Below are 27809 nucleotides of genomic sequence, written 5' to 3'. Positions count from 1 at the left end.
TTTGTAGGTACAGAGATTGTGGAGATATCATTTGAAATAAGTTATATTATTTTCGAAAATATCTATACTAGTATGAAGTTTAGCAAGATCGTTGTATGATCGAGACATTTTAGACATATAATTAAAATATCCAGTGTTATTAGCGAAAATTTCGATCCATATATATATACATAAATATCTAAACATACAATATCGAAATATCTAACATGTATATATAAACACACGAACCAAGTTCCACCGTGGGAAAAGCAGTGAATTTTAAGTCATCCGTTTGTAGAAAATGAATAGTTGCAGTTGGAACATAAGGAAGGTTTTTCCCGAGTAAATCAATGTGTGGCACTCTGCTACAGTTGTGGCACTGTTCTAGTTGAACATTGAACATGAAAATGGTTTTTCTACACTGTGAGTCAGCATATGTCTCATAAAATTTCCGTTTCGAGAAAAGTCGCAACCGGAACATGAAAAAAGTTAATCCTTTTTGTGAGTTAGCATATGTTGTGTCAAACTACTATTTCGAGTACATGAATAGCTAGACTCGGAATATGAAAAAAGTTTTTCTCCAATATGAGTCAGCATATGGTGCGTCAGATATCTCTTTCGAGAAAGTGAAAAGTTGCATATGAAACATGAAAAAGGTTTTTCTGCACTGTGGGTAAGCATATGGCTCCTTTGATGGCTCTTTCGAGAACATGAAAAGTTTCATATGGAATATCAACAAGGTTTTTATGAACTATGGGTCAGCATATGTCTTTTCAATTTTTTGTTTGAAGAATATGAATAGTTGCACTCGGAACATGAAAAAGTTTTTACTCTGCTGTGAGTTAGCATGTGGCGCGTCAGATTGCTCTTTTGTGAAAATGAATAGTTGCACTCGTGACAGGAGAAAGGTTTTTCTCCACTGTGGGTCAGCATATGGCTCTTTAGATGGCTCTTTTGAGAACATGATAAGTTGCATATGGAACATGAAAAAGGTTTTTCTCCACTGTGGGTCAGCATATGGCTCCTTAGATTGCCCTTTAGTAAACACGAATAGTTGCACTCGGGACATGAGAAAGGTTTTTCTCCACTGTGGGTCAGCATATGGGTCTTTAGATGGCTCTTTTGAGAACATGATAAGTTGCATATGGAACATGAAAAAGGTTTTTCTCCACTGTGGGTCAGCATATGGCTCCTAAGATTGCTCTTTAGTAAATGCGAATAGTTGCACTCGGGACATGAGAAAGGTTTTCCTCCATTGTGGGTCAGCATATGCCTCCTTAGATCGCTCTTTCGTAAACATGAATAGTTGCACTCGGGACATGAGAAAGGTTTTTCTCCACTGTGGGTAAGAATATGGCTCCTTAGATTGCTCTTTTCAGAACATGAAAAGTTGCATATGGAACATGAAAAAGGTTTTTCTCCACTGTGGGTCAGCATATGCCTCTTCAAATTATTGTTTGAAGAACATGTATAGTTGCACTCGGAACATGAAAAAGGTTTTTCTCCACTGTGGGTCAGCATATGTCTCTTCAAATGATTGTTTGAAGAACATGTATAGTTGCACTCGGGACATGAAAAAGGTTTTTCTCCACTGTGAGTTAGCATGTGGCGCGTCATATTGCTCTTTCGTGAACATGAATAGTTGCACTCGGGACATGAGAAAGGTTTTTCTCCACTGTGGGTAAGAATATGGCTCCTTAGATTGCTCTTTTCAGAACATGAAAAGTTGCATATGGAACATGAAAAAGGTTTTTCTCCACTGCGGGTCAGCATATGCCTCTTCAAATTATTGTTTGAAGAACATGTATAGTTGCACTCGGAACATGAAAAAGGTTTTTCTCCATTGTGGGTCAGCATATGGCTCCTTAGATTGCTCTTTTGAGAACATGTATAGTTGCACTCGGAACATGAAAAAGGTTTTTCTCCACTGTGAGTTAGGATGTGGAGCGTCAGATATCTCTTTAGAAAACATGAATAGTTGCACTCGGAACATAAAAATGGTTTATCCTTACTGTGAGTCAATATATGGTCTTTCAAATGGCTCTTACGGGAACATGAATAGTTGCACTCGGAATATAAAAAAGGTTTTTCTCCACTGTGAGTCGGCGTGTGGCTCGTCAGACGGCTCTTTTGAGAACAGAAAAATAATGGTTTTTCCACAGGATGCGTCTTTAGATCTGTCGACAAATTAGGAAAAAAATACGTATATAGGAAGCTAAACAAGTCTTATAACCTACGTACAGCGTAAATAGGTTATAAGATTTGTTTAGCTTTATCACACTTTTAAAATGTGTGATAAGTCGTCAGTGTGTTGATTTATCATCGAACTGAAAATGCTTGTACTAAGCGAAACCGGTAATTTTAAGAAAATCAAATAAATAACTTGTTTTTCAAAACAAGCAGCTGGAATTATTAAAACTGACATAAAAACGTGGTTTGATCTGCAGTCTGGGAAATGCTTTCAAAGCGTTCTAAGTAGTTTTTTTAACATCGCGAAGGCCACGGAAATTTATCCCCCTTCATCTTCTCGGGGTACAAGATCAGCCTTGATGGTTAACGCCTTTTTTACAGGTTGCACATTTATGCAACCTGTAAAATATACGTACATTGCTAAACCATACCGGAGAGAACAGAGTGATACCAGATAACATAAGCACTTGGAATTCATAAAAATGTAAAACATTGGAGAGCACGAATTGTTTGACGTGTTCTCAATAATCGGTTTTACCTGATGTGTGGGTAATTCTTTCGAAACGTTCTAAGCATTCCTTTTTAATATCCGGCAGGTCAATGTCGATCTCCACGTAAGGATATCCCCCTTCATCTTCTCGGGGTCGAATATCCGCCTTGATGGTAACTGTCTCCAAATTAATGCTACCTGGATAAACAAAACAACAATACTTATATCGATAATGGATGTACATCAAAACGTATTTGTGTAAGTAGAAAGATTTAAATAAAATAAAAACATGAAACAGAACAAGATCGAGACAAATAAAAAGATAAATGTCACTGAATTCAGGATTAACACGACGTTTTGAAGACTTGTTTTTATTAAGGACGCCTGTCCTAGAAATACAAGCGATCCTGGGTTCAATTGCAAGTTGTGACCGTTATTCGTTTATTTTAATATCTTTTTCTCTTTGATTATATATTATATTGATAATATATCACGAGTAAATCCTTGAAAATGATTGCATTTATACATAGAATATCGAAGCCATTCAATAATCCCCAATCCAATATAACCTTGTACCACTCATTGGTCAGAAGCACATTGGAATATGGGAGTGTTATCTGGAACCCTCACTACTTGAAATATTCAAAAACGACGAATCTGCACAAAAAACAAATTTATGATTGTTATCATTTAAACTTGGACTTAATGCCGTACTCCAGTCTTACGAGGAACGACTCCAAAACTTTAACTTTACGACCCTGGATAAAAGAAGACAATGTGCTGACTTAATATGTCTACACAAAATTGTTCATGACAAGCTTGAAGCAACTCATTGTCTGAGCAATATTCTTATTAAAGTTCCTCATAGACGTAATTTAAGAAGGCAGAATTTATTCCATCTAGAATTTTTTAAGAACAATAAAGCATACTTCAATCCATTGTCTCGAATTTGTCGTCTGTACTATTCTATTGAGTGTAACTACATAGATATATATGCAAATAGTCTCGCTTATTTTAAAAAGCAAATTAGCAATAGATTGTGAATGTTTCTTGTTTTTTTTTAATAAACTGAGAATGTTTCTTTGTTTTTGATTTCACATATTGATCTATATGTTTTTTTTAATTTTTTTATATCTCTTTTTTTGCCTTGTTCACGTTTTGCTGTTATCTTTTCTTAATACACAGTGTAAAATGACACTTAAACTTTTTTTTTTATGTGACACCTCACAAACTAACTTAACTATGTCACCACCCGGTTGGGCGGCGTTGTGAGGCGGAGTAAGGTAGGGGCTGTGAATGATGTGAACATTTTTAAGTGGACTGTTGACATATGTTTTTTTTTCATGTTTATAGTCTGTAAATGTTCCTTAACAATAAAATAAATTAATTATTACCTTCAAAATAGGTAAATATAAAAATTTACATGGTATGATATTTATATTAATAATTGTATTAATACTAAAAACAAGTTGAAGATAATCCTAGACTCAAATCATCCAGCATGGAGCTTCGAATGTTCAGTATACAAAAGGAAATTGGAATTGGAGAAGAAAAAGGTATTTTTTTTATAAAAAGCAACCAACTGCAAGGAATCATATATTTAAATATTCAGAGTCTGATATCGAATAATTAAGAAATCCAGATACTGATTGAACGAAATGATCCTGCACTTGTAATGTTAAGCGAGACTCACATAACATGCGATATTGAAGACAGCGAAGTTACTTTTCAAGGATATACAACAATACGCTGTGATTCCTACAGTAGACACACAGGGGGAGCAATAATAATCATCAAAAAAGACATATTATATGAAGTTATTTCTAACACAAAATACGAAAAGAACTGCTGGATACTAGCGATCAGGATAACTTCTGGATATAAGAAAGGAGTATACGGAGTAATTTACCATTCTCCAAATGCAAGAACCAAAGACTTTCTATCATTTATAGAGAACTGGTGCACCCAAAACCTCGAAGAAGAAGATGATAATATCCTTACTGGTGACTTTAATATAAATTTCAAATATTTGAATGATACATATACTAAAAGACTTAAAAAAATTATCCAAGCATCGGTAATGAAACAACTTGTTAAAAGTGAGACACAAATAACGGATAAATCCATGACGTTAATTGACCTTGTCATATCCAACAGATTAGATTTGAATGTAAAAGTTCTAGATGAGCCAAAAATAACTGACCATAACCTTATTCACATTACAGATAACACAAAAAGAACAAATACGAAAACCAGCAAAGTAAAATACAGAAATTATAAAAAATATAACAGTGAAAGGTTACTTGAACTTCTGGGTGATATGAATGAACTTCATCAAATGGAATTTAGTGAAAAGTCTAAATCATTAATAAATAACCTTCAAGAAGTAATCGACCAGTTAATACCAATCCAAACTACTAAAATAATAGGAACAAATAAATGGTATAACATAGAACTACAATCAATACAATATGAAAGAGATAGACTGTACAAAATTGCAAAAATCTCAAGAAACTCACAAGACTGGAAAGCATTCAAAAATGCAAGAAATAAATACTCAAAACAACTGAAAGTTTGTAAGAACGATTACTTCAAAAATAAAATTATCTGTGAAAAAGGAGACACTAAAAAAATGTGGAAAACCATAAAAGGATTAATGCAAACTGAAGATAAAGGGATGAAACATGACATTGAATTTCCACATCAGATATAGGGTAGCATACAGAACTGCTTCAACAAATATTTTGTAAACAGTATAACGGAATTACATCAGAGTATACCAATACTGAAGGAAGACAACCGCGTGAGAAATGTTCCCCTAAACCGAGAAAAACTTGTGCTTAAAGAGATTGATGAAACATTTCTTTTACAGATTCTAAACAGCACCAAATCAAAAGAGAGTCCAGATGGAATAAGTTTTACAGTTTTAAGGGATACAATGCCAGTGATAGGACCTCATCTACTGAACATAATAAATGAATCGTTAAGAAGTGGAAAATTTCCAAACACATGGAAAACATCTATTGTGATCCCGATTCCGAAAGTTGTTAATTCCAGAAAATGTGAAGAATTTAGACCTATAAATATGTTACCAAAATACGAAAAGGTACTAGAAATTGTAATAAAGAAACAACTCGTTGGGTATTTGAAAAAACATCATATATTATGTGACGAACAATCAGGATTCCGTAATAATAACTCTTGTGAAGCTGCAATAAACATTGTGATTGATACATGGAAGAAAGAAACAGATAATAAAAAAATCACCATTGCAGCATTCTTAAATTTTAAAAGACCATTTGAAACGATAGAAAGGAAAAAAACTTTGGGAAAAATTAGAAGATATAGGTCTTTCTGAAGTAGCTCTAAATCTTTTCAAAGAATATCTCCATGAAAGAAAACAGGTAACAAAAGTGGAAAGCTCAGAATCAGAACCCATAGAAAACAACCTCGGTGTTCCACAAGGGTCGGTATTAGGTCCAATTCTATTAATTATTTACATTAATGATATAATTAAAACCATAAAACATTGCAAAATTAGATTATTTGCAGACGATACATTAATCTATATTTCATGTGAAGAGTACATAGATGCAATCAATAAATTAAATGAAGACCTACAAAATATAGCGAAATGGCTGAAATTAAACAAATTAAAATTGAATGTCAACAAAACAAAATATATGGAAATAGGCAACAAAACGCATAACACAGAGTTAAAATTGACAATTAATGACGAAAAAATTGAAAAAGTAAATGAAATTAAGTACCTGGGTGTGATACTAGATTCAAAACTAACTTTCGCAGCAAATTTTAAATATGTGCTAAAGAAGGTAGGTATCTAAAACAGTCAATTTTCTTAGAAGATTAAGAAATAAACTAAATGGAAACACTACAGAGCTGATTTATAAAACTATAGTTGCTCCACATTTATTGCTCTACTATGTTGTATTCGGCCAATGAAGGAAACTTGAACAAGCTATCTATGTTATACAGAATAGAGCTATGAGATGTATACTAGGAAAAGGAAAATACGCAAGCATAGATCAAATGAGAGAACAGCTAAATTGGATTTCTATAAAAAAGAGACTATTATTTAATGTGTTAATTTTTGTACATAAAATCATGGACAACCAAATGCCAAAATATTTAAGGATGAAATTGTTTTTAATAGAGATGTTCATAATTACGAAACCAGAAATGTAAATGAGATTAGATTTCCACATATGAAAAAAACAAAATCACAGAACTGCCTAATGTACAAAGGATTAAAAATGTATAATGAAATGCCTGAAAGTCTGAAGATTGAAGGAAGAATGAATGTATTTAAAAAGAAATGTTATATTTATTGTAAAAATATGTAAAATTACAAAATGAAATATGATCTTGTTTATATTAGTTTATATTCAAACATATAAACTAACTCAATAATTAATAAAAAAAATTATATGGTTTATATAAGAAATAAGAAACACCAAGATGTCCGCTTCAGACATTCTTCCGATTCTTCAGCATAAAACGACGTTTTCTCTTGAGCACTTTCATTGCGGAGTATGGTAGTTAGGAATGATGTTTTCTTCCATCAATATATGTGTATTTTTAACATACAACAAAGAATGTAACTTAAATCATGTCACAAATAAATTTTTGACACGACATTTCAAAACGGTCATGAATTTAGAACATCCGAATTTAATGTCCTAATTTTTAGCATATGCAACTTACTGGCTGACGGAATACTCTCCGCATATTGCAAACATTCATTCTTTACATTTTGGAGGTCGATGTCTATATCCGTGTACGGTATTTCACCGTCTTCTTCCTGGGGCCCTGGTTCCGTCTTGATGGAAACATTATCTGGATTTAGTAGATTCATGGCACTGCCCTGTGGTAGCGATAGCTTCAAACCAAAACAAACATATCTGAAAAGATCAGTGATAATGGAAGTGAATGACCTTTACATTTATTTATTTTTACTAACAAAATTTTTTTTCACACATAAATACAGGGGGAAATAGGGGAAACAGTTTTTTTTGTTACTGATATCTCTAACATATTTCTTGAAAGTGTTCAAAATTAGAAGAGAACAATAATAGAATTTCATTAATGCTTCTGGTGGTGATTTTCCAAAGTAATATTTTCGATAGTGGGTATAGTGGTGTTCGGAAACTGAAGTGTATAGTTTAGGGTATGCAAATATGTATTTAAGGATTGTACTATTTTCAGTAATGAATCAGAAATTTTCTTTTTCTATAAAAAAAATTGAATACATGTTTGAATTTTTCACAAATAACTGAAATTTGAGAGAATCGCCACCAATCGTTCAATAACCCAACATATAATACATTACAATATCTAGCTCTAAAGATTGAGTGTATTGTTAAAGAATTCGTTTTACATTCGTACACCATAATGGATTTTGTCAATACACGATATGAGAACAATGGATATTACTATGACTGACGTATAAGCAATCAGAGACTTGGATTAGAGGAAGAAAGAGTGAGCAGATATACCGTAGCATTAAACTAAAAGCCGTGGACAGAGCATTATAGCGATTTTTATGAATGGCATTGAAGTCATATCCAAATGCCTGGCAACCATCTTGTATGACATACTTTTGAAATTATTTATAAGCAAACTGGCGCAAATGGTACGCAAATTTAATGAATTATTTTTATTTAATTTCTGTATCATTAGTGCAATTATAACGGCTTATAAATTTATTTAATTTGGTGACTGGATAACTTATCAAAATGAAAACTGAACATACATTTTTTTTAAAGTGATGGAAAGCCATGAAAAGTGATGCAAAAACTAGGTTAAATATCTAGCCTAAATTTTGTTTCATCACTATTATTGACCTTATATGACTTTTAAGAGGTGTGTTGAATTGTCAGTTTGATGACTTATCATAGAAGCAGATAAACAGTGTTGCTATCTCACTTTAATAGTGCTTAAGTCAAGGTTGACATCTAATTATTCTACTCATGTTCTAATCATACAACTTGGTATAAGAAACTAGGTCACGTTAGATACATCGCGGTTGTTTGTTTTAGCCTGCCATAGCTCAAATTAAAGATCAGTGGTCGTTCAGTTAGATTTGGAATAACGGCTGCTACCAAAATAAATATGAATATTATTACTTACCAATAACTATCACAAGTGTGGGATGATAAATTTAACTGCGCGGGTTAAACGTTGAAAGGGTAATATGTTGAGTTACAGATTGGAAACATGATGGAACAACTGGCAGTAAAGAAAGGATGTGTCAAAATTATTGCTAAGTTGTACATAGACAATAATGAAGTCATAGACAGTAAATTATCTATTTGCTTTTATCAAATAACTTGAGTTATTTTAAATGTTTATTTAGATATTTTGATAAAAATGTTAGATAAATCTGAAAATGTTTTAATGCTATCGTTTGGACGGTTTCAGCCCTCTGATTGAGCAAATTCAAATCGTATGATTCGGGCGAATTCCGCATAGCCGTCGCGCAAAATAAGTAAAACGGTGGTCTGCAGACAAAAAAAGACCACTCTGCCCCTCAACTTCAACCGACCGTAAGGTTCATTTCAGTTTGTAGGCGACCGGACCCAAAAAAACGAAAACTCGTAAACTTAGACCCGAATTTATACAGAAATACCGTTGCAAAATTTAATTGCAAACCTCACGGCGATCAAAACTAGAAACTCTCAACTCACCGAAGAAATTCCCTAGTTGTTATATTTCCAAGCAGCAGGTTCACCAGTAAAAATATAAAGTTTTAAAAAGGAAACTTTTGTACCAAAAACATATTTAACATTTGGTATTTTTTCGCCGTCGTGCCGTTAGAGAATGTACAATTTTTGGATCACTTCATGCTCCGTCACGCCGATTTGCTTTTGACAGGCCGTGTGCTAACCAATAGTATGGTCAAAATTTGAACTGTACAGTTTGAATTCACACACGTCAACCATAATCATGGAGTGCCGTGAGCCGTACAATCGCATCGAAACGTTCGTCTTGTCAAAACCAATGTGTATACTATCGCCGGTTATTTATCGGAATAATCCCTTAATACGTATTTTATCGCAACCAATTCAAAATAACGAGTGCTACCGTACAACGATCACCGTTCCAGTGCTGACAGATGATTCTCGAGATGCAGATTTCGTTTGCCACCCGGTAAGCTGACTGTGATTTAACCTTACAAATTGTGTTATCGCATTCGCCTGTCATAAGCCAAAGACTTTATCCATGCTTTATCTGTGTGGAATAGCCCTTTAAAATACGGCTATCTCAACCCTTGTTCGATCCTCGAACACTTCATGTTATACGAGTTTTCTTCAAAATTATCGTTTCTGCTCACATAAATTTTTGCATTAAGTATATCGAAAAAAATGTTTTTTAGAAAGTTATTAATTCGTCTGATTAATACAGGACAATAATTTTTTTCCACAATTACGTGTTAAATATTTGACGTGCAAAGAATCACGCTACAGACAGATTCTTCAGTGTTGCCAGCGTATATCGATTTCTAATTTATTCCGATATAAATATGAAATGTCCCTAGGTAAGGACGTGACTTGAAGTCACAGAACGACCAAGTCAATACAACAGTGTTAATGCATTTGCCTAAATTGGTTATTTACGCAAATAGTTAATATCCCAGTCCCAGGTGAGGTGTATCATCTGACTTCCAAAAGTATACAAGTTGAAGGTTAAATACCCTCATAAGCTCAGCTTTATGCATGTTTCTGATGAGGCTGTTAGAGTGCGTATGAGTCATCCATCTAATGCCGATTACCATTAAAATATAATGCAAATGTGAAATACGCCAAATAAGCCCTTATCCATCAGTATAAGAAAATAAAATAAGCTGTCGAGGAAGTAGAATTGCGCATTGTGGCTGACGGTGGGCAGGTGACAGATATTCGTCTATTATTTACACGTTCATCGGTTGATGACCAACGGAGGTACAATGCTCCAACCAGTTCTCACGATATCGCCATGGTATACATAGAAAATGTATATCCTATAGTTCTCCAACTATTATTTCTATCAGGTGAATGTGGTTGGACCCCAGGCTTTCAGGATCAAGCTGATTTCTGTACTGCTCAACATCATACTGTTACTGCTATGCAGTTTTATGCAAGTAAATTAGCAGTGCGAAGAAACATTTTTAATCCAGTCCATTTTGCCCGTAAACGTTTTCAACAGAATTTAATTCATGCTTACATTATTTATGAGTCTGGTTGCCTAGATTACATAAGGAAAAACCAACGACAACTCAGAGTGGTATGCTACCAAGGTTTGCAAGACCATGTAGCTACTGATAGAGGAGTATGTGCAGATAATAGTCATTATTCCATCTTCATTTACTGGTGGACCACGCCGTATGAATACACTTTATCAAGATACTATGGCAATAGTACGTAAATTTGGTCGTCCTGATCTATTCATAACTTTTACATGCAATCCCAAATGGCCAGAAATACAAACAAAATTGGAACATTATCAATAGACTGCGGACAGGCCTGATATAGTGGCAAAGGTTTTCCATCTAAAAGTCAAGGAATTTATTCACGATATGACTGAAGACTATGCATTTGTAAAGGTTATTTGTTGGATGTATCATGTATAATGTTGCAGTTTCGCATAAGCTACTGATTTTAATGTTATTTCTGAAAACACAAAGGTGAATTGATGGCTGCCAAACTCAATGACGAACAACTTCAAGCATGTTATTCTATTTTGAATAAGTTTTTTTCAGATGAAAATGATGAATATACCTAAGTGTTTTTTCATTGATGGCCAGGAATTTTTATCAGTCGCTGGGACAGGCATTTCAGCTCTCTTACTTCCAGGTGGCGTAACGTGTCATACTACTTTTAATTTACCCCTCAATTTACAGGACAATACAATATTTTTTTTTTTTTTTTTTTTTATTGTGTTTATTTCTTGCTAGAGCAATCCCGATGAGTAACAGAACTCATTTTAGGACAGGAGGAACTTACAATTCATATGTAGGAGGTAGTAGGAACAATTTTACAACGGTATTTTGATATCAAATATAAGTTTCACATTCAATACAGCATAAAAATTAAAAATTAAAATAATGACACGTTAAGTAGAACAAACAACAATAGAAAACAAGTACAGAAAGAAAAAAAAAACATGGATAAGATACAACAAGAAATGACAACACAGTTACATATTTTCATTTTTAAATGTAGTTAAAAAATATTCTTTTAAAGCATTGCTTTGCAATTTTTTATTGTGGTGGATGTGTTTGTACATATCTGGAAGCGAATTATATAGTGTATAGGCAATATAGTTCAGTGATTTTAACCCATATTTTGTAGTGTGTGTTTGAGGAATGCGGATTTTATTGTTATTTCGAGTATTGTGGTTGTGGATGTCTTGATTGTAAAGTGGCTTGATGTTGGTGTGAGTTGATTTTTGGGTAATTTGTAGGATGGTGCTTGTGATTTCATATTTAGGAAGGATTGTAATTGGAAGGATACCAGAAACTGAATAGATGTCCCTAACATGAGTGTCCCATGGAAGTTCAAACACATTTCTGAGAGCTCGGTTTTGAGCCACCTGCAGGTCAGCTATCAATTTCTTTGAGGCAAAACCCCAGATACAGCAGAGATAGGAAAGGTGTGAATGTACCATGGCATAGTATACTGAAGTTAGTAAAGGAATGGGTAGTAACCCTTGAAGCCTATATAGTACACCAGTTATAGGGGTAATTTTCTCTTTTATATGATTTATATGGAGATCCCACGTGAGTTGGGAATCTACGATCAGACCCAAATATTTTGTGTTCATTTTCTTTTCGAGGCAGTTGTCTCCAATTTTAATATCGAGGCTGAAATTTTTCTTGTTACCGAAAAGTATATAATGGGTTTTTTTTACGTTAAGAGTTAGTTTGTTTATTCTCAACCAGTTTGTGAGATGGGAAATATCAGCATTCATCTCCGTTTCAAGCTCCGCTAGGTTCAGTTTATTGTAAAAAATTACCATATCGTCAGCATAAAGTTGTATAGTTCCTTTAATACCCCACTTTGTTATGTCATTCACGTAGATTAGGAATAGCAACGGTCCAAGAATTGATCCCTGTGGTACTCCACATGTTATTTTACCTAATTCACTCATTTCTCCTCCAAATTCTACTGCCGAAAAACGATTTGATAAATAAGATCGGAAAAGCTCCAGAGGTGTACCAACAATACCCAAATGCTTCAGTTTTTCGATCAATACGTTATGATCCACCGTGTCAAACGCCTTCTTTAGATCAATAAATATTGCCGCCGTAAAATCACCGTCATCTATATGTTTCTGCAGATTTGATATAAAATCGAAGGCTGCACATTTAGTGTTAGATCGTCGTCTGAAACCATATTGTTTTGACGTGAGAATTTTGTTGTTTTCGAGATATTTCAATAGTCTTTCTTTAATGACACTTTCAAAAATTTTAGAGATAGCTGGAAGTATAGAGATTGGACGATAATTTTGGACATTTTTTTTACATTCATCTTTATGTACAGGAATAATTTTTGCAATTTTTAGTTTATCTGGAAATATACCCTTTGATAAAGAGAGATTTATTAAGTAAACGAGGTCATCCACCAGTTCACCCTTGCAGTTTTTGAGAAGGAGAGAGGTTACACCATCGGAACCAGCTGCTGCTTTAGACTTAAGGTTAGATATGATCCGTAAGATTTCCTTTTTATTTGTCCTGATCATGTTAAAAGATTGTTTTGCTTGAGGTTCCGTGTAGATCGTATTTACATCAGTTTTTGAAGATTTTATGACTGATGCTAAACTTTCCCCAACTGAGAGAAAAAATGTGTTAAATGCAGTTGCAATCTCTTTTGGTCCCTTTACTTCTTTGTCATTTATGACTAGAGATTTACAAGCTATTGTTGGGTTTCGCGAGCTATTTGATAGAATGGAATTGATTGTTTTCCATGTTCGTTGTGGCTTATTAATGTTTTCATTAATCAATTTCGTATAATATTTAGATTTAATGTATCTTCTATAGTTGGTGACAGTATTACGAGCTTTATTTTTTTCTATTGTCAAAGGAATACTTTCTTGATTTTGTTTCCAAAGTTTAAATATACTATTTCGTTTTTTAATAAGTGTATCAAGTTCAGCATCAAACCATGGAGTATTGTTCAGTCTTTTGTCGCCTGTATTTGTTTTCACTTTTGTTTTGCTTGAATTTATAGCATTCTGGAGATAGTCAGCGAAATTATTATAATTTTTGTTTACATCATCAGACGAATGATCAAATTTACAAGTTTTAAGTGAAGTATTTAATTTTTGATAATTTATTTTGTAAGCATTTGTGAGGTTTATTGCGGATCTGTTATTGGAAAGGTTTTTCAAGGAATTTTCATAATCCAATATAAGTATATTGTGGTCACTAAGGGGATCATCAATGTTTGAAATTGTGCCGGAAACATTTGTCCTATTTGTAATGATGTGATCTATCAACGAGCTAGTGTTATTAGTTACCCTTGTGGGAAACATTGTGTTACATAGATAAAAGTTATATGATTTCAAGGTGTGAATATATCTTCGTGTAGTATCAGTGTCTTTTGAGATATCGATATTGAAATCTCCAAAAAGTAATGTGTCTTGTTTGTTATTGTTTAATATTATTTCGAAAGATTCAAAGAAATCTGTTATATTTGAGTTCGGCCTACGGTAAAAAACATACAAATTTAGAGGTTTAATACTTTTTGACGTGACTGTAATTCCTAGAAAGGTATTTTCGCTGCAGCATTTTTCGATCTTCTTACTGTTGAGTGTATTATGCATGTAGATGGCGACCCCTCCTCCTCGGTCCATCTCGCGGGAAGCAAAGATTCCAGAATAGTCAGCAATATTGAAAAAAGTTTCCTCTCCTTTACGTAGCCAGGTTTCCGTAATCACGAGAATATGTACTGTTTGTGTAATGTTTTTGAGGGTTTCTTCGATTTCGTCTATTTTGTTTCTGATGCTTCTAGCGTTCATGTACATAATACGCATACAGGAATTTATAGTAGTGTATTCTTGTATATTGAAACATTTTTTTTCCTTTATGTTGCCTTTAACAGTGGCCCACGTAGTCTACCCTTTCTCTGAAGCGCTCATCCATTAGCTTCCAGAGTGGGCACTCTGGATTTGTTGCCCGGTGGTTTCTCGTACCTCCACTGCAATTTGAACATGTTGGTTCCTTCGCCTTGTTGGGACATATGTCATATTTATGACATTCGCCACAGTGAAAACAAGTTAGCTTCTCTGTACAGAAGCGTTGGGTGTGACCAAAACCTAGGCACTGATAGCATTGCATCAGCGGTGATTGGTCTTCGACCACAAGCCGTTGGTATCCGACGTTTATTCGTCCAGCGTTTACCAAGGATTTCCAGTTTGTAGGGGACGCTTCTAGGACAACGTTACACAGAAGTTTGTTTCTATGGTTTTTTTTATATTTGATTCTTAAATTTTGTGTGAAATCTATTTCACACCCTTTATTTTGATTTTGAAGTGACTTGAGTAAGTCTTCGTCGGAGGCACCTTTTATCAGTCCTTTTATTATAACAAGCGGATCGAGTTGCTTTCCGTCCGTCACTGTTATCTGTCCATGGAGTCCTTTGCTCAACTCCGTTTTGAAATCATTTTTATCTTGTAGTGAGGCCATCTTAAAAATTAGTTTGTCGTTATTTGTTTTTCGCATACCCGATACACCAATTCCAAGGGATCGAACATCGATGTGCTTCTTAATTAGCTGGTCCAAGTCATCAGAATTTTTTCCCGGGTCATCTGAGCTAATTACTACAGCGTGACTCTGTTGCGTAGTTCTCGGCCTGGCTGTGACATTCGCGTACGTAATATTGTTGTTCAGTTTAGCCTTAATTTCGTTAATGTTAGTGGAGAGCGATTTGATGGATTCTAAAACCATTTCCAATGGTTTCGGTGAAGAAGTACATACTTGCACCGTAGCCTCCAGGTGATCCATAATGCCACTGACATAGTTCATGAGGGATGTCCGCTTTTCTTTGCTTAAAATATTGATGGTTAGCATATTCTTTATTTTTTCTTGGAGAGCCCGAGCCTCATTTAAACGGTCGGTCGCAGACGGCAACAAAACAGCGGACTCATTCGTTTCTGCTTTATCGAGAGTCATACTTATATTGACAGATTTTTTTTAAACTTTAGAACGGAGTTTTGCACGTTACGCCTATTTAACGTCAAACTGATTATCACAAAATGTCAAGTTTGTTATTTGCAAGTTCTGCGCCTGAAATTTAGTTTACCGCAAAAAGCTTATCACTTTCACTTTGCAGTGCGCCTGCGCGAACTTTTGTAGATGTTTGTGACAGTTTGGGTTGATTAGATTAGGTTATGTAGGATAAATTATTTAGGATACAGACAGGTTATTTGCACGGAATTGTTTTGTCGCACTTATTTTTCGATGGATATAAAGAAGAGCGGAAATGAAGAAATAATGCACTGTGTAATTCCTGTAGGTTTCTGTCACAATAAAAACACTAATTGAGATAGTCACTAGAAGTTATTCCAGAAAACGACAGAAAATCATCACAGTTTAGCAGTTCAGTTGGCTTATGCTACCAAGAAGGTGGAATAATCCTTTACAACAGACTTCACTATTTATTACGCGCAGAAAACTATAAAAAAAAGGATTTTTGCGGGAGCAAAACTGACAGCAGTCACTTCTCCATAGAAAAAAATATGTAAGGTCACATCGAAGAACCGGAAAATTATAACGGAAGCAGATATTATAAATATGGGATGAAACACCGATGGCCCCAAGTGTAGATTTAGAAGTAATTGAGCGTACCTACTATAACGCGATATCTTGGGAAATTATTCTGTCTCTCGCAACAAATTTATCGTTTAAGGCGGAGATTTTCGTCAGATACTTCCAGTGTGTCGACGTGACTCACGAGGGCAATTAATTGCCGCTTGCATTAAAAGCAGCACAATTTGGTACCAGTTCAAAACATTTCAATTAACAACAAATGTCAGAGATTTAGAAAGTGAGAAAAATATTTTCTAAATGGCTTTTGGGCTTAGGAGAGGGAAAACTTCCTCCTGTAGAAGTAATATTAGAGTGATCTGTGCTAATTCCCTATAGAAATATTTGCCAACATATTATTCAATGTATATACGGTACCATATTGTGCCCCAAAAATAGTCATGTTTGTGCAATCAATGAGGATGTACTTCAACGGTTAGAATGACAAATGAAGACTTTTCATTCTGTTGATACCATCAATAATAAAGAAGGAGATTTTTACTTTTCCTACTAGATGGCTACTTTTCCTGATGAATATTTAAATTCTATAAACCCAGATGGCTTTCCACCACAGATATTAAATCTTAAAATTGGGCCCATCATTATGTTCCTTAAAAATTTATCTGTTGGTGATGGCCTTTCTGATACAACAGTGATAAAATAAATTTTGTGTTTGTGTTTGTGTATTATGTGAAATATTTAGAGTCACCTGTTGTAAATTGTATAGACTCTTGTTTTTGAAAAAGTATGTATTTAAATAAAATATCTTAGCCAGGTCTTGAGTTAGCCGGGGGAGGATGTTGGGAAGTAAGAGCTTCACAGATGCACGCACAGAGGGCAGTGCATAGAGCTTGCGTGGAAGTCCACAAGATGGAGCCAGTGGTCAGTAGTCGCCAGGGCCAGTGGGAAGGCTCCCAGACAAACATACTGTTCCAGATTCCAATTAGCCAGCTTCTACTTAGGGCGACTATCGAGTCACTATTATAATACGCGGAGTAATAATAAATCCCTGATTTATGACAAAGAACCTATTTATTTATAATCTCCTTCCACGACTAGTTGGAGAACTGTTTGTAAAAACACATCACTTCCTGAACCAGTTTGTTTTAATGGACAGTACATATAAACATACAGTTGTACGTTGGTACCAGTGCACTCACCGTTATTTATACAGATTATTGACGGTTCCAGACAAGTGCGAATTCTGACTGATTGGTATACGGATAAAATGGTTTATAAAGAGATTTTTCTTATGAAAGTTTATATTGTAAATTGTAAAAAATAGAAGTTTAATAAATTGTAGGCACTTGCTTAAAAAGTTTAGATTTCGGGTCCCTTGAAATGAAAATGACCCAATTTATCCCACATGTAAGGTTTTCCCGCCCAAAATTTTTTTTCATTGAAAAATTCTTAAGAGGGTTTCGGTGTAGTTACTTTAAAGTTAGATAAAGATGTAAATAAAAAAGATAAATTATAAAATTTCCATACCAACAGTTAATAGGGAGTCTTATGTACTTATCTGTGTTGACAAGACCAGACATTGCTTACAGCGTAAGTTACCTAAGTCAGTATAATAGCTGTTATAATGAAACTCATTGGAAACATTTAAAAAGATTGTTTAAATATCTACAAAAAACTATGCTTTAGTTAGAAAAATGATTATTTTTTAGAAAAATGATTATTCTTTACATGGTTTTGTAGATGCTGATTGGGCATCATGTTACTTAGATAGAAGGTCATATACTGGGTTCTGCTTCATAATGTTAGGATGTGATATATCTTTTGAATCTAAAGCAAAGAACAGTTGCCTTGTCTAGTACAGAAGCAGAATATATGGCTCTATCGGAAGCTTGCAAAGAGGCTATTTACTTAAATAACTTATTATCTGATATGATAGAAAAAACATAAAAATATACACCGGTATGTTTATATAGTGACAGTCAAAGTTCTATTAATTTGTCTGTTAATCCACTGTTTCATAAACGCACCAAGCACATTGATGTACGACATAACTTTGTCAGAGAATGTGTATTTGATAATAAAGTTAAGCTTGAATATGTGTCAACTTCCAATATGCCAGCTGACTTGTTAACAAAAAGCCTTTGTTCGAATAAACATACATTTTTTTTAAAGTTCAATGGGAATATCGGAAATTTAAATCCATTATCATAATATTGTTTTGTTAGAATGGTATTTAGTTTATTTTGTTACGAGAGGGTGTTAGAATGATATAACAAAATTAATATGTGTGACTAGCTCCATCTATGATGAATCTTTAAACTAAATAAACGTTAGTCGATCTCCACCATTCTTGCCGTTTCATTTCCGTGGTTAATATTGTGATAATAGATTACAAGCATATGTGGATCGGTTTTGTATACAAATATTTAGCCTCAGGGTGAGTTGCTTTGGTTATTAGGTTCCCAAACACTGACTTAAAGTCAGGGTTTGCCACTATTCCAGGCAGAGACGAAATCATTAAAGCTAGTGGGACTGTTTTCATGACATACCTGCGATTGAGATGATCCAACCCGTAACATGATGATAATATTAAATATGTACTCTTGAGCAAACGTACTTTCGCGCGAGAAATTCCCAATCGTTCCCGTGTGTTATACATGTTGTCTTACATTACATAATTTTTATTCTTTTGCAAAAACAAAAACCAGGTAAAATAATCTTTCAGACGTGTTTATCAGAAATAAACATTTTTATTTGTTAATACCTACATAGATTTTGGAATTTAAAATTATTTTGTTGTCTAAAAAGACAAACCTGTTATAATAAACCAAAACCATATTAGGTATGTAAAATTTATTTAACTTCACAGTTTGAAAACACATTCCTTTTCATAAAAAAAATTGCAACGATACTCTCGCTTTACTTTTAATCTTGATGATACATTTTATTTTTTTAATCCATATTAAAGTGTCACTTTTTTGCCATAACAATATTCGGAAACATTGTTCAATATTTTTAACATCGTTTTCGTAGTTATTTATTGTGCATCTCTGGAAAACTTTACAATTCACATATGACATTACATAACATATTTAGTTCATTTATTGTTTGTGGATTTGGTAGTGAGACAGTGAAAGATGTGGTTGTGAAGTATATTTTGGGTGAGTCAGTAGCGCAGTTGAGATGCTCCTGGATACACTGATCCTTAGATTCCTACCCTTCTCTCATACCTTTTTCTTCTCTGAACTTCCTCTGCTTGACAAGACAAAGCATCTCCAAATATGACATAGGCCGAAAAAAATAACCTCACTCTCCTTTGAAATTATTTGAAAAAAACTCTTACTTTTCGCATGTATCGGGTATTGGTGAAATTAGACACTGAAAAATATTTTTATTTTTAATGCTCCAGTACCTACCATAATGCAAATGTCGAAACTAACCGTCTAGTGATGCAATTATCTTTGACCTAGCTGTCAAAAGAGGGACAAAGCGTTTAACAGTCCTATTTTTTATAAATTTAAATCTACAAACATCAAGGTGAGGTCTTATTCGACAAGCAATAATAGTGTCATCTTTAAGTTTAATTTTCCAACCATTTGTTTTATCGATTTCCAAATTGTTGTAAAAATAAAATCAAAATCCATCAAAGTAGCCGCATTTCACCGTATTAAGAGACTTACGTAACGTTACTATTAAAAAGAGGTTTCTAAAAGTATTAGCATTCGTATCAATGCTTTGATTGGAAAGTCGCAAATATTCTGTTTCAGGTATATTTGTTTGGGCTAGAACCAATTACCACAGCAGTGCCATGCGTCTACGAAATCAAGAGACTGTTTCCACCAAGACGGAACCAGGAGGGCGATTCTCGTTCTACTTAACGACACTAAAATCGTCCTTTCATTCAAATTAACGATTTTTCTCGGATTATTCGTATGAAGCTATTCCGGTTCTCTCGATGACAGATGGAATCCTTAGATTTTCGATTGCGCGCCAAAACTTATAGCCTTCCGCGAAGGGTAGGGGAGGTAGGGGAGGGATTGGCACTTTTTCACAATTAAATGCATAATAAATTAGATCCTATAGATAATCAATATTTATTGCCGATTCTTATTTCACCACACATTTGGCTAGATATTTTAGAGAGAACTTTCTTGAAATTATAATCAGTCTCAACATTACGAGATAATTTCAGAAGTTATTCAAAAGTGCCCGATGCTCCCTATGGCAGGGAGGTTTGGACACACCCTGTGGGAGGCTTGGGCATGGCCTATAAAACACTTGATATCCATAATAGTATTCAAAAATAAAAGTTAACAACAAATAAAAAACATCTTAAATAGTATCTTAACTTATCTAAGATTAGGTATAACCCATAAAGGTTTATGAAATGTGTACTTAGAGCTACCACGTTTGGTTTTATTGCATGTCTTTGGTCCTGGCAATTTAGTTTTGATGTCGTCTAGTGGGACACTAGCTACGTCATCTACTTCAGGAAAAAGGGTGATTCTTATCTTACTCAGCCTCACAAATTTTATTGTAGCCATAGTATGACTAATGTCTTCGATTCGGCCGACATAGTGCACAACAGTCTTTTTTGTAGTAAATTTATCGATCCAATTTTCAGGAATATTAGTTTTCTTTATGGCTACAGCATAGTCATAGGCCAATTTACGTGCTTGTATCTTTGCCAATCCATAATTATGTTTAGAACAAACTATAATGTAATTTGACAATTTTTGTTCTTCGTCGGTGAAAATTTGTGAGGTTATAAATCTGTGCGAAGAATCCTTTACAGAATCTTGTTTAAGGTACCGTTGCAAACTTGATCTAGGAATATGATATTTATCAGCTGTTGTTTTTATTTTTGATCCTTTTGATACCTCTTCTATGGCTCGTAATATCAAATCTTTAGGAATTTCCCGTCGCAAACCTTTCTTTTTGATTTTGAAGGGCATTTTTCTGTAAAAAAAAATTATTCAAATAGTTTAATTAAAGCAGGTAATAAGAATTTTAAAAAATCCTCCTATACTCAATATATAGTAGGGAGCTTTGGGCATGCCCAAACCTCCCCCACATCAGAATGCCCATTACTCCCTCTGTATACATTTTCAAAATAAGTTACCGGTATTTCTTTTTATTTAGGTATTTAAGCATGAATTTCAGTTTGATTTATAAGTTAATAAATATACAAGAGATTTATAATAAAAAATAGACATACCTTTCGTTAGTTGTCTCTTTATTACGATCCGAAACGACAACAAAATATTCACTTTTACGAGTGCATTACCTTCAAACGTGTCTGTGTGTAACAACTGACAGAAATCACAGATAGTCTATGGATGAACAGTGTTGTCAGTCGGTAAAGTAATCTACAAAATTAGGAAAAAAATAAAATCTGTGGATCAGAATAAAAGGGGGGTGCCTATGTCTCCCGACTGCCCGTCCCTCCCCTACCTCCCCTACCCATCGAGCTGTCTTTCGCCGGCCGCACGCTAGCATTCGCGGAGAATTTGCTTCATTTAAGTGTGACGTTTTGACAATTAGCAATATTTGCTTAGTTTTAACAAGAAAAAACTTAATATTATCGTAAGTATTGACTGTAAACATGATTAGTGACTTGTTTGTGGCACAATAATGCTATTAAATGAATTGAATAACGTAATTGCGATGTTTGTAAAGTACGTAACATGTCGAAAGCCAGATAAAGGTGATTTAATTTACAATAAAATACACATAACATTGAGGATTTCTACACAAATAATAATAAGTTTCAGATAAAATGGTTGCAGGATGGCTGGCGCTCGAAATAGTGAGTTTTGAAGTTAACCACAACGAAATAAGAATCCCTTTCCGTATCTTAAGAGACGCCCAAAATCCCATGGAAATGGGGCAAACGGAGTTCCTGAATTTATTCAGAATATCCAAGGAAATTGGCCACTTCCTAATGAACTCGTTATCCCCTATCTTACAACCGAGAAGAAAGCATGGAAGTCACAGGTGAGAGGTACATTCAATTAACTATGTAATCCATGACAAAATAAGATACACTATTAATAGCTGAATTTTTCACAGGTACTTACTGCAGTAAGATTTTACGCTGTGGGCTCGTACCAGAGAGGTTATACCTATAGGTCACGAGTGGGGCTTGGCTGTGTCAGTCGTCGGTTAGCTGATGCATATTAAATGTTTCATCGGCTATCAACGACACACTACTCCAGACGTGGGTTAAATTTCCTTTGACTGCTGCAGATAGGCAAAAGGCCAGACAAATATTTGAGCAGTCCGGTGATCCTTTCCCTGGTAATATAGGAGAAATTGACTTCACTCATATAGCTATCGTTGGTCCTGCAGTACAGGAATATATGTACTGCAATGCTCCTTAAACGTGCAAATGGTGAGCTCTTCATTTTGTGTAATTTAATATGAACAAGAAAGTCAATTTATAATAAAAAATTAACATTTCAGATTTGTGATCCGAACTTGGTTACCTTGGATGTAAACGCAAAGTGATGAAGCTGCGTTCCTTGTGTTATGGAACTCTGGCATGAAATAGGAAAACTCATAGCTCATAGGTATAAATAATTCATGACATGTAGTACATAATAAACGTTTTATTGACTACACATAATTATAAATAATTTTTCAACAAAAACAAGTACACAACAAATAATATTGTCTTCCCTTAACATAGAACGGGAAACATTATATTAAGTTCAAAGATATTGATATATTATATTCGATTTAAAAACAAAAAGAATATGTGTATGAGTCTACAAAAAAAAAAAAATATATTATATTCGATTTAAAAACAAAAAGAATATGTGTATGAGTCTGCACGATCGACCAGAATTATAAATTCATACGTCGTGTAGCACAATCCACGCAGGATAAGCAGAATCGATGAACCAGTTTTCTTCACCAACATAGCGCCGTTCTGCTGATCCATCAGCTTCTCATCAGCTCTGCTCTCGTTTCGGTCTGAAAAATTTAATAACTATTAAATTGATATCTCTAATAATTTTTAATTGATCTTACGAACATTATAAAAAATAATTTAAATGCATATAAATAAATAAAACTATTTATTGTTTTATTTACTTGATGTATACGATCATGCTTGGTTTTTCTGCGAACTTAGATTAAATGGACGTGAAGCTACTTTATTTGTATAAAGAATTACCTGCTACGAATCGAGGTCTTCTCCTTGGCTGGCTTGGTTGGGGTTGGCTTGGGGAGGGGGAGGTCTGTGGGAGGAGTGGTTGGCGGTGTATGGCTTGTCACGGGGTATTCACCAAATACTCCACCACTGCCGCACACACTGCATCTCTACCTCTAGCATCTCTATAACTACAGGAGGCTCTTGAGCGACATCCACGTGCAAGAAGAGATCTCTATGAAATAAAAAAAACATATCAAATTGTATCTTATGAAATTTGATTATTTAGTAAAACATATTATATAAAATAACAAATAAATTTGTGAATACACATATCAGGTATTTTGACTCGGCATATCCTCTCTGCCAAAGGTATCTTGTGTTTAACCGCTATGCATTTCGACACACAATATCAGTCGTGTACTTGTTAAACATGATATAGCGCCATACAACATAAATAAACTACGTACATCGTCATTGGGAAGGACTTTGGGCACATCTAGTCCTTCAATTGAGACTCTGCCAATGAGACCGACTTTTTTTTTGGTAAATTTTGGATAGCGCCTGACACGCTTATTACGAATATTTTTTAGAAGAAAACTTTATATTCGCCTTAATTACTTTAAAGGAAAACTTTTTGCATTTCGGGCGACGGAAAATTATGAATTTAAATTTTGAATTGCGCTAACCAAAATTCACTTCGCGAATCGATGCGGCGGCAATCAGCTGCCATTACGTCCGTGTTATGTTGGTACGTCACTGTTACGTTGGTATCCCTGATACATTGCGTAGATACGACTATGGCTAACTTCGTGGAATACAAATGGATTGGCGCGAATTTATAAATAAACTTACTTTTTGCCATTCGAATATAGTCTTGTGTGGACCAGCATTATTTAATTAATCTCCTAGGTTTTAAATGTCGTCTCCATTTTAAAAGATTGGCTCGGCTATCATGGATCCGCCAGCAGCATTTATCGAATTGTCTTGACCGTGCCACTCCATTGCAGCACACTGAAATTGAATTTAACGACAATGTAACTATTACACACTATTCTTAGGTTTCAAACACAATGATATACACGAAAGATAATAATAAAATAGCTGTCTCACTTTTTACTTCGTTTTAGTAAAAAATATTATGATATTCGAAAGGTAACCTAAAAATGCAATCGTTCAATTGTACACAGACATAATACGTTGTTAATTCCGTTTCAGTCTGGGATGAAAAGCATCTAAATAATATCATGCTTTTACTTACAACATATAGCATTTGCTTACCTCATTTTAAGCAATTTTGTCAAGTTAATTAGCAAACGAACACGAAAACGGTGACAACATAAATCAACTTGGGTGACAGTTAGCGGCGTTAGTTCGACAGCAAACGTCACTTTAGAAGTGGTGAATCTGTAACAAAGTCATAACTATCCAGCGAGGTAAGTACCTTTTCACAAAACGTAAATCTTCGATAAATGGCTTATTTATGTCATTCATAAATAAAATAAGCAGTTATTAAAATGAATTATAATATAAAGTAATTGTTTTTTTAAGTTTTAGTTAGAAACCTTGCGTCACTTAATTATATTTCACCAATTTGTGTTTTCAAAAATCTGTTAAGGATTTCGTAGATGCTCTTAACCACGCTTCTTTAGGATTTTTTACTAGGTCTCTCCAAAATCCAACTTGTAAGGATATCAGAAGATCGGGAATCGCTTAATAGTTAAGAAAATATGTTAAAAGCGACGGACTGCTATCTTTCGCACACGATAGCAGTCGTTGACGAATGCTATCATTTAGCTTAAGGCTAAAAGAACGAGAATCGCTCTCCGTCCCAGACGTAAAATCACAGATATAAATCACAAATACCAAAAACGGTTTAGATTGGTGACTACTGAAGATCAACTAAACTTAACCATAGAAAATCAGTAAATCTGAGTAAACCATACACAAATTCTAAACAACAAAGTTTCGGTTTATGGATATTCTTTGAAGTGCGTGACGGTATTTACTGTCACGGGAAAAAACAATTCATCGTGTGCTCTTCTGAGTCTGAGGACGATTCTGCTAAAATATCAATCATACTACAATCTGAACAAATTATAGCACAGCGACAGGAACTAGAGAATCTTCGAGCCAAGCTAGCGTGCACGAACATGAAGAACTCGCTGCCTCGCTTTACTCACATACGATCGGAGTCTCCTTTTAGGAGCCTCTATGGTGAGCGCCTGTCTGAATCAGCAAACCAAGTCCACAATGCGCAGGAGATGGAAAACCTTTCAAGTGTCAGGACTGCATCAAGTCCCACAAACCAAACTGAAGTTATTTTAAGCCCCACTAATGATTAAAAGGATTGCAAGTGAAATGGAGACAAACCATTTGAATGTTATGAATATTCTAGATCCTATACTGCTTCTGATAGACAGCATCAAGCAAATAATGAATAAGGGAAAAAAACAATATTAACAGAGAGGATCGATCTGCCATCAACAGTGCTCTAGAAAAAAATAGGAAAATGGTGATTATAAATGCGATGGATAATACTGCTAAAACTTTCTAAGAGGTCCAAAAGGGAAATGAACGGAAATTGGACAAGCTCATAGAAAAATACAGCCAATCTATCAAACATTCCCACATCTAAGAAAAATCCTAGTAAAAATACTTATACAGGAGCAACTGCTGGTGCACCTGCATTTAAGTCAGTAGTTTCTGCCTCAAAATCGATCTCAATGAATGATTATGAGAGAGAACTCCCTTCCACCTTTCCCTTACTGTACTAAAAAAAAAGTGGGTGTGTCAAGCCTACGCAAGACAGAAGTGAAACTTCTAGTATTCCTCTCTCTCTATTTTCATTTCATCATCTCTATTTTCTCTCTTAGGTTAGTTTGAAAATTAGAGGTTAAATAATTCAACGACGAAGCATGGATTTGCTTTTTCTAATATTTTCTTATAGATGAATGACGTTCGATTAATGTATAGTTCCAAAAATTTTCAATTTATTCACAAGTATACAATATTACATAAATAACAATATTACAATTAAAAATTACAAAGAAATTACAATGACAATGATGTGTTCATCACCTCTATCTCGTCACTACTCATTTTTAACACTGAAATTCTGTACCAAACCGTATGAACCACAATCAATTACGTATTTCACTCGTATTACACTCACGACGCAGTATACTAACCAAGCAGCTGATGCTTGGCGTGGCGCAGTTCGCTGGTGTCTGAGAGAGAGGAAAGAAGAGAAGAGAGAGAACGTTCGTGAGCGGCTCCCCCACCTCAACAAGCGCATATGGTGAGAGAGGGACAGTGAACGGTGAGCGGTGGTGGGGGTACCCGCATTTTCGTGTCGATCCTGACTCGGTTTTACTCCGTCCCCGAAAATCCATTACGCGCCTAAAGAAGTTTCACTTCAAAAATACACGCGTTACGGTGCTGTGTAGTCAATACACATCTCAAAATAAGCGATTTAATATCGGAAAAATATGAATATTCATAGCTAATCGATTATGTTTATTATATTTTATATCAAAAATGATAATAATTGTAATTTAATTGCTGAAAACATGACAAAAACCATCGGCAGATGCTAAAGAAACGTGCGAGGGGTCCACATCTAACAACGGTTCGCGGCCAACTGCCTAGCGGCGCGGCTGGCGTCTGGCACAAACACAGCTGTGCGGTCGTAGGTATCGATGGTCTAAATCAAAAACTACACTGCAGAAGTGTGGATGTCTCATATTCCCGCATAGCGAATTAAAGCGGGACATCAATAGCGTGTCATTTCCTCGCACACTCTTCGCGTATTTAGTATCACACGGTTGATTGTATTGGTGTATTTGTTCCCGATTTTTAACAAAAAACTCTGATTTTTAATTGAATTTGAAAACTATGTAATATATTATTTTTTAATTCAGTGCATAAATGTATAACGGAGGAATACCTAAAATCTGAACTCAGAATTTATTATATTTATAGAGTTATTAAAGTTATTAGAAGCAATGTGTAGTAAATACACACCACAGATGAGGAAAGGTTAAGACCAACCATTCTATTTTACCCGAATATACCAGAAGGGAAGACATCTGAGGAACTCCAGATGAACCTTACCTCAATTCTAAACCTAAAAACAGATGGATTTCAGGTGGTAAGGACCCGAAAAATAAAGGGCACAGGAATCGCAATACAAACAACCAATTCCGGAGGGGTGGAGAATATCAAAA

General features: G+C 34.6%; 1 protein-coding gene across 1 annotated transcript; it reads right to left on the bottom strand.

Annotated features, from left to right (window-relative positions):
• Positions 1 to 2488: 2488 nt before the first annotated feature.
• On the bottom strand, positions 2489 to 8940 carry LOC149414315 (uncharacterized). Its single transcript, XM_089643877.1, has 4 exons — positions 8810 to 8940; positions 7385 to 7581; positions 2708 to 2857; positions 2489 to 2568 (listed from the first exon to the last, which is right to left on the bottom strand). The coding sequence occupies exons 2-4, from the start codon at positions 7533 to 7535 to the stop codon at positions 2489 to 2491; spliced, it is 381 nt and encodes a 126-aa protein (XP_089500003.1). The 5' UTR covers positions 7536 to 7581; positions 8810 to 8940.
• Between the last annotated feature and the right edge of the window lie 18869 nt (positions 8941 to 27809).

This window comes from Hesperophylax consimilis, chromosome 20, assembly GCF_061612785.1.
Source record: "Hesperophylax consimilis isolate HC1 chromosome 20, BYU_Hcon_1.0, whole genome shotgun sequence".
Classification (NCBI taxonomy): Eukaryota; Metazoa; Arthropoda; class Insecta; order Trichoptera; family Limnephilidae; genus Hesperophylax; species Hesperophylax consimilis.
This window is presented reverse-complemented; position numbering and strand designations above follow the sequence as displayed.

What these genes read in the sequence shown, in the direction of transcription:
- LOC149414315 (XM_089643877.1), bottom strand. Translation starts at nt 7,535, where the DNA reads ATGAATCTACTAAATCCAGATAATGTTTCCATCAAGACGGAACCAGGG. An exon ending in GGAGAGTATTCCGTCAGCCA is followed by an intron (nt 2,858 to 7,384) that starts GTAAGTTGCATA and finishes TTGTTTATCCAG; the next exon opens with GTAGCATTAATTTGGAGACA. An exon ending in AAGAATTACCCACACATCAG is followed by an intron (nt 2,569 to 2,707) that starts GTAAAACCGATT and finishes TATATTTTACAG; the next exon opens with GTTGCATAAATGTGCAACCT.